The sequence below is a fragment of the Melopsittacus undulatus genome, chromosome 6, assembly GCF_012275295.1.
Source record: "Melopsittacus undulatus isolate bMelUnd1 chromosome 6, bMelUnd1.mat.Z, whole genome shotgun sequence".
NCBI classification, from domain to species: Eukaryota; Metazoa; Chordata; class Aves; order Psittaciformes; family Psittaculidae; genus Melopsittacus; species Melopsittacus undulatus.
Genome location: NC_047532.1, coordinates 41,408,909 through 41,421,519, shown reverse-complemented (window position 1 = coordinate 41,421,519; position 12,611 = coordinate 41,408,909). Strand labels below are relative to the sequence as shown.

General features: G+C 47.3%; 1 protein-coding gene across 1 annotated transcript; it reads left to right on the top strand.

The window, feature by feature from the left end:
• On the top strand, nt 1-9,895 carry SLC2A2 (solute carrier family 2 member 2). Its single transcript, XM_005146888.1, has 11 exons — nt 1-33; nt 648-743; nt 1,265-1,533; nt 2,042-2,166; nt 2,948-3,063; nt 4,204-4,366; nt 5,229-5,416; nt 6,379-6,483; nt 8,303-8,404; nt 9,283-9,486; nt 9,704-9,895. Exons 1-11 carry the CDS (start codon nt 1-3, stop codon nt 9,893-9,895), a joined length of 1,593 nt encoding a protein of 530 aa, XP_005146945.1.
• The last annotated feature ends 2,716 nt before the right edge of the window (nt 9,896-12,611 follow it).

Sequence of the window (12,611 nt, the reverse complement as noted above, 5' to 3'; positions counted from 1 at the left end):
ATGGATGAGAAAAGCAAAATCCAAGCAGAGAAGGTAACCATGACTTGGTGATATTTCTGTGCTAGAATTTCTTCAGGACCCAGCACTGAGCAATGGTATTTAGTGCTTGCCAAGACCAAAGCCAATTAAAAAATCCTTAATTAATTGCTCTTTGATGTCTGTATACTGAGCATAGGGGCAGAGGGGTCAAGGGGTTATTATTTTTTTTAAGAGCTCTGTTGTCTCTGTGATGGAAGGTATTAATACTTGGCACAGCACTGCCAAAAAAACACCATTCTGGTCATTTTTCACTAACTGATCTGCTTCAGGGGTGGTGCTGGAGATGGGTTAGGGCACATTCAAGCTGCTCCTGTGCTGCTGTACCGGGCAGAGCTCACCGTGAGCACTGGCATGAACACTGGCAGCACAGCAGAGACAGCCCCGGCACAGATTGCTCTTCGTGGGGCAACTCTGCTCTGTCCTAGGCACCTGATCCTGCCCACTCCCAGGGACTTTCCCTTTTCCTTTGGAGCCAGCCAAAGTGCCTGGATGCCGCTGTCCCAGCCAGCTGGGCAGCAGCATCCTTCGGGACGGAACAGGGGCAGCCCCCCCAGGTTTGGGCAGGGCTGGGACAGTGGGATGAGGCTGTTCTCTTCTCCCTTCCCCAGCACCTCACAGGAACACTGGTTCTCTCTGTCTTCACCGCGGTGTTGGGCTTCTTCCAGTACGGCTACAGCCTGGGTGTCATTAACGCCCCCCAGAAGGTAAGATGAGCCCCTGATCTGTGCATAGGCAAGGGATGAGGGCTTCGGGGCAGCCAGGGCTGGTCTGTCAAGTGTAGAAGCCCTCAAGAGAGCTCTGTCCCTTCCCCAGGCACTATCTCCCGCAGTACAAAGCCCCCGTGATAAGGCAACGGATGGGAAAACAGCGAGAACCCCTGCTGCTACCCCTCAGCAAAAGGAGCAGGGCTCTGCATGTCTGGCTGCCATGTGCACTGCACCGCGGTCCCTGTGCCCAGAACAAGGGACTGCAACTCTCCACAGGTGCTGAATACGGACACCCCCGTCCTCGGGGAGTAGTGCTGGATGAGGGGGTACTCCATTCCTGCTGTTGTGGTCCCTCCCCACTGGGGGTCTGAGTGCTGGGGAGCTGTGGGGGACTCCAAAATTTCAACCCTGCAGAGCCTGTTATGAAAAGCTTTTCCTAGAGCAGCAAAAGAAGCAAAACAGGGACTGGGGTGCTTATAGGTTTGAGCTGATGGTGTTTTCTTCTTTGCCCACCACAGGTTATAGAAGCCCACTACAGCCGTGTGCTGGGCATTGCTCCCCTCGAAAGACATGCCACCAATGCCTCTGGGGAGGACAGCACTGTCCCTAGCACGCAGCCCTGGGCTGGCACCAAGGGCACACTCGCACCTGTGGCTGACACCAGTGAGGACCTCACCACCTCCTCACACATCCTCACCATGTACTGGTCCCTCTCCGTCTCCATGTTTGCCATCGGCGGCATGATCTCCTCGTTCACTGTGGGGTGGATCGGTGACCGGCTGGGGAGGTGAGAACACATTGTGTGCTGTGACTCGTCTGCCTCAGACAAAACCTTTTTGTTTGACTTTTCCCCTAGAAACATTTCTTCCCCATAGATACACCATTTATGTTCTTTTCCCAATTTAAACACACACACCCCAAACCTTTGAAATGCTGCTCCAGCCATCACAGAGGTCTGGCTTACAGAAATCCTCACTTATAAATCAGACAATCGGTTGCAACTTTTAGCAGTTCAGACAAGCAGCTGCTGTGCAGCCTTGATTAACTCCCCAGTTCTTCTTCCCTTTCTTCCCATGGCAAAAGGGAGAGGAGAGCATCTGACTGGTGTTGGCACAGGATGTATGATATACTTTTAGCTCTCTGACTGCACCTCTGCCTGATATTTTTCAGTGCCTACAACCATTATTTTTAACCCTGTAGTGCTGATTAAACCATTTCATAGCTCTGATTGTATGCCATGATGCCCGATTTGGCTGAGAGGTGCCAGAAGGAGCTGTGCTGGTGCTGCTTTGCAGGGTGAAAGCCATGCTGGTGGTGAATGTCCTCTCCATTGCTGGGAACCTCCTCATGGGGCTGGCGAAATTTGGGCCGTCTCACTTACTCATCATCACCGGGAGAGCAGTCACAGGGCTGTACTGCGGTAAGTCCAGGCAGGTCAAGCACTGCAGACCAGCCCCCTGATAGGGTGCTGGGTGTTCCCAGGCTGCAGTTAAGAGTTTCCTATATTTTTTAATCTTTTTTCTTTATTCAGAAAGGGTTTCACAGGGTTTTCACAAAGGAGTTTTCCTCTTTCCCCTGTGTCTTTACTTCCCAATCCAGGATCTTTCCCAGGAGTATGTGAGTTGGCTTTATCATGAAATTGGTTTATTTTACATCCCAGAAAGCAGCAAGTCCCTCCTCTGTATACCTTGGTCTTGCTGGTGGCTGTTGTAACAGTACGATATTAACCATGCTGTTTAATGGGTTCCCTAGACAACAGTATTATCTAGCAGATAGTACAGGAGCACTGTACAGACAGAGGATAAGATAGTAGGCAAGTAACATGGAATTACATTAGAATTAGCTTAGAAACATCAGCTTATCATCACTGTTACTGATATGCAAATACAATACTCTGAAGTTTCAAGGCAAGTTTTCAGAAAGCTCTTTGCTCTGTGATAACTTTGCCCAGTGGATGATCTCTGCTCCATGCTCATATGCGTATGTTCAAGTGTAAAGGTTCCTCGGCTTGGGGCTCTGAATCCAGGGATATCCAAGCACCTTTGCAAGAGGCAGGTGGTTCCCATTCAGGCACAGGGGCCTTGTTGGGATGTGGGGAGTCAGCACACAGGCTCCATCCTCCCTTCCCACTTGGGAAGCAGTTTCTGCTGGTTGCTGACTTGTGATCTAGAAGCGGTGATACCTGTGTGTGCTTGGTGCAGGGCTCTCCTCTGGACTTGTGCCCATGTATGTCAGCGAGGTCTCTCCCACGGCCCTCCGAGGAGCACTGGGGACGCTGCACCAGCTTGCTATCGTCACGGGTATCCTCATCAGCCAGGTAAGCAGGAAAGTGCACAAGTCCAGGGATGGTATTTCAAGAGATTAGATACCCCAGTGATACCCAGGGATGTCACTCACCAAACCACCCCAAACTAAAAACAGCGCAAAGCAATCTGCTCTAATGAGGTTAAAGGTTAAACTCCTACCTTGAGTGAGAGCTGCCTTAACAAAGATAACATCTCATGAAATAAAAAGTACTTCTGCAAACAATTTCTCCCTTCCCCTAGGAAGTTTTTGTAAGGATCTCATCAGAGTCAGGCTGGATCCTGAACACAAGATCTCTAATATGCAGGTAATCAAAAATTACTTCATCAGAGATCAGGGAGCCCAATGTTCCCCTCAGCATTGTCCAGCATAGCAGAAGTCCCAGCTATGTGACAGATGGCATGTAAATGTACCACAAACCAACACATCCAGAAAAACTTAACATAACCTCAAAATTCATCTAATCTGATTTAGCCAAAGACTATGGACAGACCATGGGTTAAAAAAAGCTCACAAGGCAGGTCCTGCAGCTCCACTACCTGGGGAATACAATGCTTTTAAAATTACAGAAGGAAAAAAGTTACAAGGGCACACAAACTACCTGGAACAGATTTTTCAGTGGTCAATAATCACACACGAAAGCAAACCTCAAGTCAGTTGGAGCCCCAATGCTCAGACTGTGCTGGTCACCAGCCAGGCATGTGGGGTACCCCATGCTACATGGACCTCTACCCATGCCTTGCCCCTTTGTGGAGTTGCTTAGGACACATATGCCTATAAAACCTCATACCCTAAAAGCCCCAAGACAGCAAGGTCTGAGGAGAAAACAGCATGCTTGTACTCGCTGAGCTGTTTATACAGTGGTTCTGTCCAGGCACAGGTCTCCTGCTGGTGGCATGTCCCAAGGAGGACCAAGTCACTGCAGGGTGTCCCACAGCACCTGTAAGCCAAAGTCTTACTTATGACATTACATGCCATCTGTTCATTTCCTCCCTGTGTGTATCGTAACTAAAGAAATCAAACTGTTAGGACTGAGAACTGTATTTGCTTCTAGTCTTCTTCCAGGTTGTCACTTCCAAATGCCATAGTAGTCAATCACTTTCATTTTCTAGGGTGCAAAATAAGCTATTCAAACATGCCTCAATCATTCCAGGTCCTTGGACTAGACTTTCTCCTGGGCAATGATGAGCTGTGGCCCCTGCTCCTCAGTCTGTCTGGTGTGGCTGCCCTCCTGCAGTTCTTCTTGCTCTTACTGTGCCCTGAGAGTCCCCGTTACCTTTACATCAAACTGGGGAAGGTGGAGGAAGCTAAAAAAAGTAAGTTACACTCTGGGCTTGTCTAAAGCTGGTTTTATACTATATATAGTATTAAACATAGAAGAAAAAGCACAGCTGAGAGCTCACACATGTAACTAGTTAGAGCTGCTCCGTCCCACACAGAATATTTGCAGGAAGGATTTCGGACACCTGCAAATAGTCACTGCCTAATGCACGCTTGCTTCTTTATCACTGTGGGTGGTGTGAGCCTTAGCACGTTACACCTTTCCATCAGAGAGATGGATGATGGTGAGAGAGCAGATGCCACCCCAAAAATCCCATTCAGTTGGAAGTGATTTCTACCACATGTAAAAATAAGAATGACATCTTCTAGGGGACAGCTGACCTCTCTGTCTTTGGTGCTATTTGCAAATACACAGTAAATCCACAGCTGAACCCACTTATGCATCCTCCAGTGTGGCCCTCCTTAGCTGGTTTTAGCCATGTCTACAAGGATTAAGCGTTGTCAGTGGTAGGACACAGCTGAAGCTGAGGTGAGAGCCCAGGACAGGGTAAAACAGAGCATAACCACATTCTTGGATGCAGAGTTAACCTGCTCATGCTCTGAGCTGCTGAAGTATAGATTAGCTCTGAATCAAAAACTATTGACATATGTTTGCATGAGACTAATAAGCATTGCTGAGGGATAAGGCTTGACTGCAGTGTCTCAGAACTAACGTGCTGCTGGTCCTTGCCAGCAGACACACCTTTGATCCTTGATGTGCCATAGGACTCTTCAGAGCAAGAGGACACTGCTGTTCATCTGGTTGGATTACCCTAAGTTTTGGTTAGAGAGATTCTTGTCCTTACTCTAATTCTTGTCTACCACTGAAAATAAAATGTCCATCTTTTTCTTCTTAAGATTTGAAAAGACTCAGAGGAAATTGTGACCCGATGAAAGAGATTGCTGAGATGGAAAAGGAAAAGCAAGAAGCTGCTAGTGAAAAGAAAGTCTCAATAAGACAGCTTTTCACCTCTTCAAAGTACAAGCAGGCTGTTATTGTGGCACTGATGGTGCAAATATCTCAGCAGTTCTCAGGAATCAATGCAGTAAGTCTCCCAAAAATGTTTGTCTTTAAAGAAATCCACACTGAGCATGAAAAGACAGTGCTGACTCCATCCAAGCCATGTCGGGGTGAAGAGAAGGCTTTCCTATGACTGCAGTAGGCTCCTTGGCCACCACCATCAGTGCTGAAGGTGGACCTCACTGCCAAGCCTGGCTGCAGCAGGGGAGGAGGGGAGAAGAGTGCAAGGGCATTCAGCACAAGACCAGCTGTCTTGGTGCGTCCGTGCTGAGCTCTCCCATGATACTTCACCTGAGGTCAGCAGTTTGCTCTCTTTAATTACTACCTGCTCACCCCAGGAACCACAGAATCACTATCTCCTAGCTATTTTTAGCTAGCTTTTGCATCACCAGAAATCACCATTTTATACCTAGGAGGACGGAGCCTCCTTTTCAAAACCTTCTCAAACCTTTGAAAGTCTGGTGGCAACTTTACAACGGTCGAGGCTTCTGTCCTCCTGGCTTTCAAAACCCACCTGCCCTGCCATGAGGCCATGCACAGCCTCATCCACCAACCACAGGGTCAGCCACCTATTTACTTCCTGCCCAGAGGTTATTCACCTCCTTATTCTCAAACACAAGGGAGAGATTTGAGTCATTCCAATGTAGTGAAACTATTTAAAATTAACGTAAAACTTGATCATATTACGTTATTTGTCTCCAGTGCTCAGTGCTGGTGATCTGGCTTTTAAGATTAAACTATATGGAAGAAAACAGTTTTAAATATGCAAACGCAGTAGCTCAGGAGGAGAATTTCAACAGGATTTTTAACTCCCTCAGGCTTCTTTGAAAATTTCAGCTTTAATTATTATAACAAGCCATTAAAAGCTGAAAAATCTATTCATAATTAAATTACTTCACATCTCAGCCAAGCGAGACTCTTCCCTCATGAGAACAAAAAGTTCCACCAGCCCTGTTGCCTAATCCTTCATCCTAATTATTTTGATAGATCTTTTACTACTCTACAAACATTTTCGAGAGAGCTGGAGTTGACCAACCAGTTTATGCAACCATTGGTGTTGGAGTGGTGAACACAGTCTTCACTGTTATCTCTGTAAGTAAATATTTTTACCCCTGACACTGCAAAAACATGTAGGCTACAGTGTGGTTTTGAAACATGATTTTATCCTGGAGCTGGGATTTGCAGTTTTGCAGGACTGACCCTGAACACCTTTCAGGAAAATTATTCCCTGGGGAAGCCTCGATTGAAAAATCAAGTCTTAAAATACAGCCCATTGCCATCAAACAGCACTGTGTTTCACAGTGAGTGAAAACTGCATCACCACTCTCAGGGAAGCTCTGGTAGCTCAGCATTTCCCCCCACAACAGAAGCTGCCTTTCAGACTGAAATTCTGCAGGTGCTATTCCCCTCAGGGAGCAGGCAGGGGATTGGCATTGCAATGGGGAAGTCAGCAGCTCACAACCTCCCTCTTACGTTATCTTTCAAATTGTTTTCTATATGTACATAGCACCTGCATGAGTGATATCCACAGTAATAAAAGTAATCTAGCACCTATCCTCATTGTATCTATGTAGTGTTCTGCAGCAATAAAAGGATGGTTCTGTTTTCAGAGCCTTCCCCTTTGTCTTTCTCCTGAGAGTATTAACACGGTTCCTATCATTGGGCAATTATTTTCGTAATGTGGGCATTAACATAAGATCAGGAAATGCCAAGCCCATTTCCCTCACATCACTAGAGAGACTTAGGGAGCAAAGGACTTTTACCCACCATGAAGCAGGACTAGCTGCAAGGTAGAAATACACAGCTTTAAGGGATCTTAGTCCAGCATGTATGAGATAGGAGGTCTTGGGGTGAACCTGCTTTAGAGGAAGTCCATCACAGGTCCTGTACAGAGGAGAAAACATTATTCTGAAATGAGGCACAGAAGTGGGCAGCTGGAAGAGATCTTTCTCCAGCTCAGAGTATCTCCTGCAGTTTAATCTCCACTCCAGTGCTGTGGTACCTGCAGCCTGGAGCATTTGCTCTTTGCTGCTTTTGGCCATGAGCACTTAAAAATTACCTACATTTGTCAATTAATGACAGACCTCGATCAAAAGGCAGAAACACTGAGAGCGGGGGTGGACCCTGGCAAGGGAGAAGGAAGCACAAAGTCTTGCCCTCTGCAACTTCACAAGTTAGCAAGAGGAACAGCCTCTGGCAAAAGAGTTTGTCTCTTGGAAGCATATATCACTTGCTGTAATTGCCAGGAAAGGTTTTGCTGATGGCCAAAGGTGTCCTTTAAAGAAAGGGGAAGGAGCAGACAGCCTCAGAGGCTACTACGTTAGCGTATGTTAGGGAAGGCCAGAGGCACTATCACTCTGGAGTTATGTGTACCTCTCCACTGGGTGAAGAGATTGGTACAGACTTAGCTGTCAGAATTTGGGGAAGATGATGGGAGTCCACCAGAGGAGTTGAAAATGAGCAAGCTAAGCCCTGTGGCTACCAGGAAAGCAAAAGGAGTCTGGGAGCAATTGAAGAATAAACCCTGACTCCACCTGGTACAGGACTATCTCTGTCCTAGTGAAGGCAAGATGGAATGACCCATGATGTGACTTGAATTATACTACATTTTGAAGGCTGCAGATCTGGGAATTTTGTTCTTCCTTCGAAGGGGACCAAAAAAAAAAAAAAGGAGCTTGTAAATGCTTAAGTTCTGAGTCTATGTGGGTTTACCTTGACCTTGGCAGGGTCGCAGCTCAGTCTGGCTCCCTAACAGCCACCACAGAGTTTCTGACACTTGGAAACCAGCACATAAATCTCTACCACAAGAGCTGAAAGAGCAGGATGCAATGTGTTGGTAGTAACAGGTTGCTTATTGCTAAAGGACCTCATTGGACCTCCTAAGAGTAAGCTGCTGCACTTGTTTCTACAGGTCTTTTTGGTGGAGAAGGCAGGCAGGCGATCCCTGTTCCTGGCTGGTTTGATGGGCATGTTATTAAGTGCTGTGGCCATGACAGTTGGACTTGTGCTCCTGGTAAGGATTTCTCTCCATTTTTTAATCCATGATTTGCAAATAGGAGAAGAAAAACCACCCTCTAAAGTGAATGTTTTGCATTTTTATCTCATAGCAGTTCAGAAAACATTTGTCCTAAGAAGGGGCAATTCAAAGTGGCCATAGCTGGAGCTACCTCTGGTTACAGAGGTGCCTGAGGACACTGCACTTTTGGCCCTGAGACACCCCACTTCTGTTAGAAAGGATCTGTGTCCCCTGTCCCCTCCCTGAGCTAGCTGACAACCTCAGCTCCTTACACAGCAGCTGCACTATTCCTACAGCATAATCCCATGCCTGCTAACAAAACCAGGGCATACCTCCATGTGCAAACTGTGTGTGTGTCCTAAAGCCTCAACTTGCATCTCCCTGGCTTGGTGCAAGGATGCTACACTAGCATCTTGCATTTGTTAAAAAAGGGACAAATTATTCCTTCTTACACCCAGGAGAGCGGTCAGCGTGTGAGACATGGGGCAAAACAGAGAATGGAGCTAGCCCACAATCAAAGTCAGTCCAAGCCTGTCAAGATGTAAAACCAAATAAGGGGTGGCCTCCTCTACAGAACACCCTGGTTATTGAAGACACCACCATTTTCCCTCTTCACAGCCATCCTGCAGGCAAGGGGAGGGCTTGAAGGTACAGCTGAGGTGATAGCTGTGAGCTCCAACATCCCTTGGCAAGATGCAATGCTGGCACCACCCAGCCAGCCAGTACCCAACACAAGAGTTTAGAGCTTTAATTATTCATGTCCAGTATCCACTTGTCTGATAGAAAGAATTTCTGAAAAAGAAGCCTAATTAAAGCAATTAGTGATAATTAATGAAAGTCATGTTAGGACTAACACCGAGCGCACCCTCTTGCAGAGCCAGTTTGCTTGGATGAGCTATGTCAGCATGGTCGCGATCTTCCTCTTCGTCATCTTCTTTGAAGTTGGGCCTGGCCCCATCCCTTGGTTTATTGTGGCTGAACTGTTCAGCCAAGGCCCACGCCCCGCTGCCATTGCCGTCGCCGGCTTCTGCAACTGGGCCTGCAACTTCATTGTGGGAATGTGTTTCCAGTACATAGCGGTAAGAAATCCCTCTACAACCATACAAATAAATGACTGGCACAACCCCACTGCTGGGCTCCCAGCAGGATGTGGATATGCCTCCTAGATCTTGATGTGGATATGCCTCCTAAATTTCCACCCCCAAGCCCTGCTGGGTACCTCAGCCACCCAGGGTAGGACAGGGAAGCCATCCCTGTAGTACTGATGATTGTGTCTCCTTACTTCACCTGCTGCAGGATCTGTGTGGACCATACGTGTTTGTGATCTTCGCGGCTCTGCTTCTAGTCTTCTTTCTGTTTGCATACTTCAAAGTACCGGAGACAAAAGGAAAGTCTTTTGAGGAGATTGCAGCCGTGTTCCGCCGCAAGAAGCTCATGGCCAAAACGATGACTGAGCTGGAAGACCTGCGACGCAGTGAAGAGGCATAGACATGTCCACACAGCCAGAAAGGACTGAGCATGGACCTCCTTCAGGTGCTGCAGAAAGAATGTTGGGCAAAAGTCTTATTTCACAGAAACCTTGCAGCTAGCAGACCAGGAAGACCCATCCATTGGATGCCTTCTGGCTGCTGCAGCTCACACCTCCAAGCCACAGATGCCAACCTGGCATTTTACTCTGAAACACTCAGTACAACTAGGCTGCAGGAAGAGACAGGGAAAGGGCGCAAATATTATGTTACATGCCTTTATGACACACTGGGACAATGATATTATTAGCTGGAAAAGCATTATCACATTGAGCAGGGTCATCACTCAGGTGGAATGAAGGAAAGAGTGCTCAGCTGATGCTGCAGCCTCATGTTTTCACCTCTCTGTCCCACGCTTACTTTCTTCTGCTGAGTGATCTGATGCACTCAGAAAACAACAGCTGGCGATGGTTGTGGCACAGCCACAGCACTGACTGCCTCAGGTGCTACGGAAGACAGACTAAGCAAACTCTTCCTTAGTCTTGCCTGTGCAAAGGAAGAAGGTGAATTGGTTGGGATGCATCTTGCTTGCTTTGCTATCCATGCATTATAGAAATGCTGTCCAATCTCATAAGAATTTATCAAGTCACAGGATTTTTTAGGAAAATCTTAGAAACTCTGTCTGGGCTGATGCACATTTTTTGTTTTCTTTTGTTTTAGCCAGACTATTTATCTCCTCTTTCCTCCTAGGAATAATTTCTTGCCTCCCTTATCCCTGCTGCGGCATAAGACCGCACATCACTGACTACACAACAGCTTGAGCTCTTCTTTCCCCTAGGTCAGGAGACTCAAGTCCTGCTGCCACACCCTCCCATGGTGTGACCATCACCAGGTCACCTCTGCTTGCTGCTCCTCCTTCTCCACCTTGTGTATCTGCCTTCCCTTCCTTTTGTACAACACATCCGCAGGCTCCAGCTTCAGCCGAGGACTTGGGCTGCCCATATTGTAACAATAAATGACTCCAAGAAGGAATGGCTACTGCAGCAAAAACTGGAAGGTGCCCCACTGCTCTGACCCCCACTTTGCACCCACTTATGGTTTTGCTGACTGTATTTGCTTCAGCCAAGACAGTGTGCAAGCAGGAGGTTGTGTTGTTTCTATAACCCTATTTGAGATTGGCTTGCTTCTGTATGAGGTACCTTTATATGGCAAAATCAAGCTACAAGGATTTTTCTTCCTTTTTGGTGGGATGTGTAGGAAACACTGTAAAAGCCTGCTCTATGTTTGCTTGACTTTTAAGACTTGCATGTTCCTTGTTATGATACCAGGTTACTTTATAGCAACTTTATTGGGATAGAAACCCATTATTTATTTAGAGACAAACACCAGTGTTGCTCAGTCACTGCGAGCTCATCACAGCTACCAGTGAAACAGTGGCCATAAAGTAACAGGATCAAGCAGAATGAAAAGCATGAGAATAGTCAGGCCAAGGAGGATCATAGGCTGCAGCTATGGATTTGGTTTTAAGGAAGGTTCGTGCTCCTTTCTATGTGTCCAGACTTCTTTCCTCTGTAGACTTCATTCTCTTGGTATTAAGGCCCCAAAGCAAATTGTGGTCCCTTCCAAGTAACTAGAAGTGTAGCCACAGGGTCCACTGGGATATTGTCTGGCTCTGGCCTGTGCACTGAAGCAGTACGTTTGCACCAAAGGCTTTTCTGGAGTCACTGCTGGGATTTAACCAGAGGAGAACTGGGTCAGTGCTGTCATGTGCTACAGCAGTGGGGACCTGGGACTGACACGGGGCATGCAGGGCATGTGGGAACTAGGGCCCAGGCTGTAGTGCATAGAAGAGAGCAGCAGAGCTGAGACGCAGGCTCTGGGTCGAACTGTCAGTCTGTGTGCTGCAAACAGGTCTCCCCAGGTGAGACTAGCTGAGATGACAGGCTCAGAAGCTCTCCACGATGTCTGCTGCAGTTAGTTAGATATTATAATGAGTTGTCTAAATGTAAAAGAAGCAATGTTATCTATGCCTGCAACATAAAAGTGACAATGCATGTTAGCGTGTGCTGTTGTTTTGGTTTTTTTCCTTCTCTGTATATCTCAGACATATGTCCAGCTCCAGATGGGAGGTATTTTCCTAGCAGGATTTATCTGCTCCATGGGTGTTAATTGTTGTGCAAACCCTCAGCTAAATGCCTTTGAAATGGATGGTCCAGAGGTGAGACTGGGGAGTTGGAAGGCAGCTCTGGAGATGGTGGAAGCTGGCTCTGCACTGGGATGAATCCTCACTGGAGGCGTGCCAGCATCTAACCCCAGCTGTCTTCACTGCCCGCCTATATAACACTACAATAAACGACACCTCTGCTTGCATGGGCACCAGTGCAACTTAAAACTTGGTGCTGGGGCCTCTTTAGGCATGATAGGCATTTGGGGAGAGATGGGGCTGAGCCAGGCTGGTTCCCTCCAGGAGTGGAAGGCTGGGACTGCAGAGGCAGGGTGGCAGGGAAGGTGCTGGCACTGGACTCCTAGATGTCCCCTGCTAGGTCCTTGTGAGCCAGCCAGTCCATAAAAACAGAACAGCTTGAGTTACAGCCACACAGTGCTCACATGGGTAGTTTAACATGAGAAAGGCTGTCCAAAACCACTTCACTAAACTTCTGCTGAGCTTTGTCCTAATGTCTGAGGGGCACCAGTCAGTGACACTGTCAGTAACTCAGCAATGAGGGGTCACTTACTTA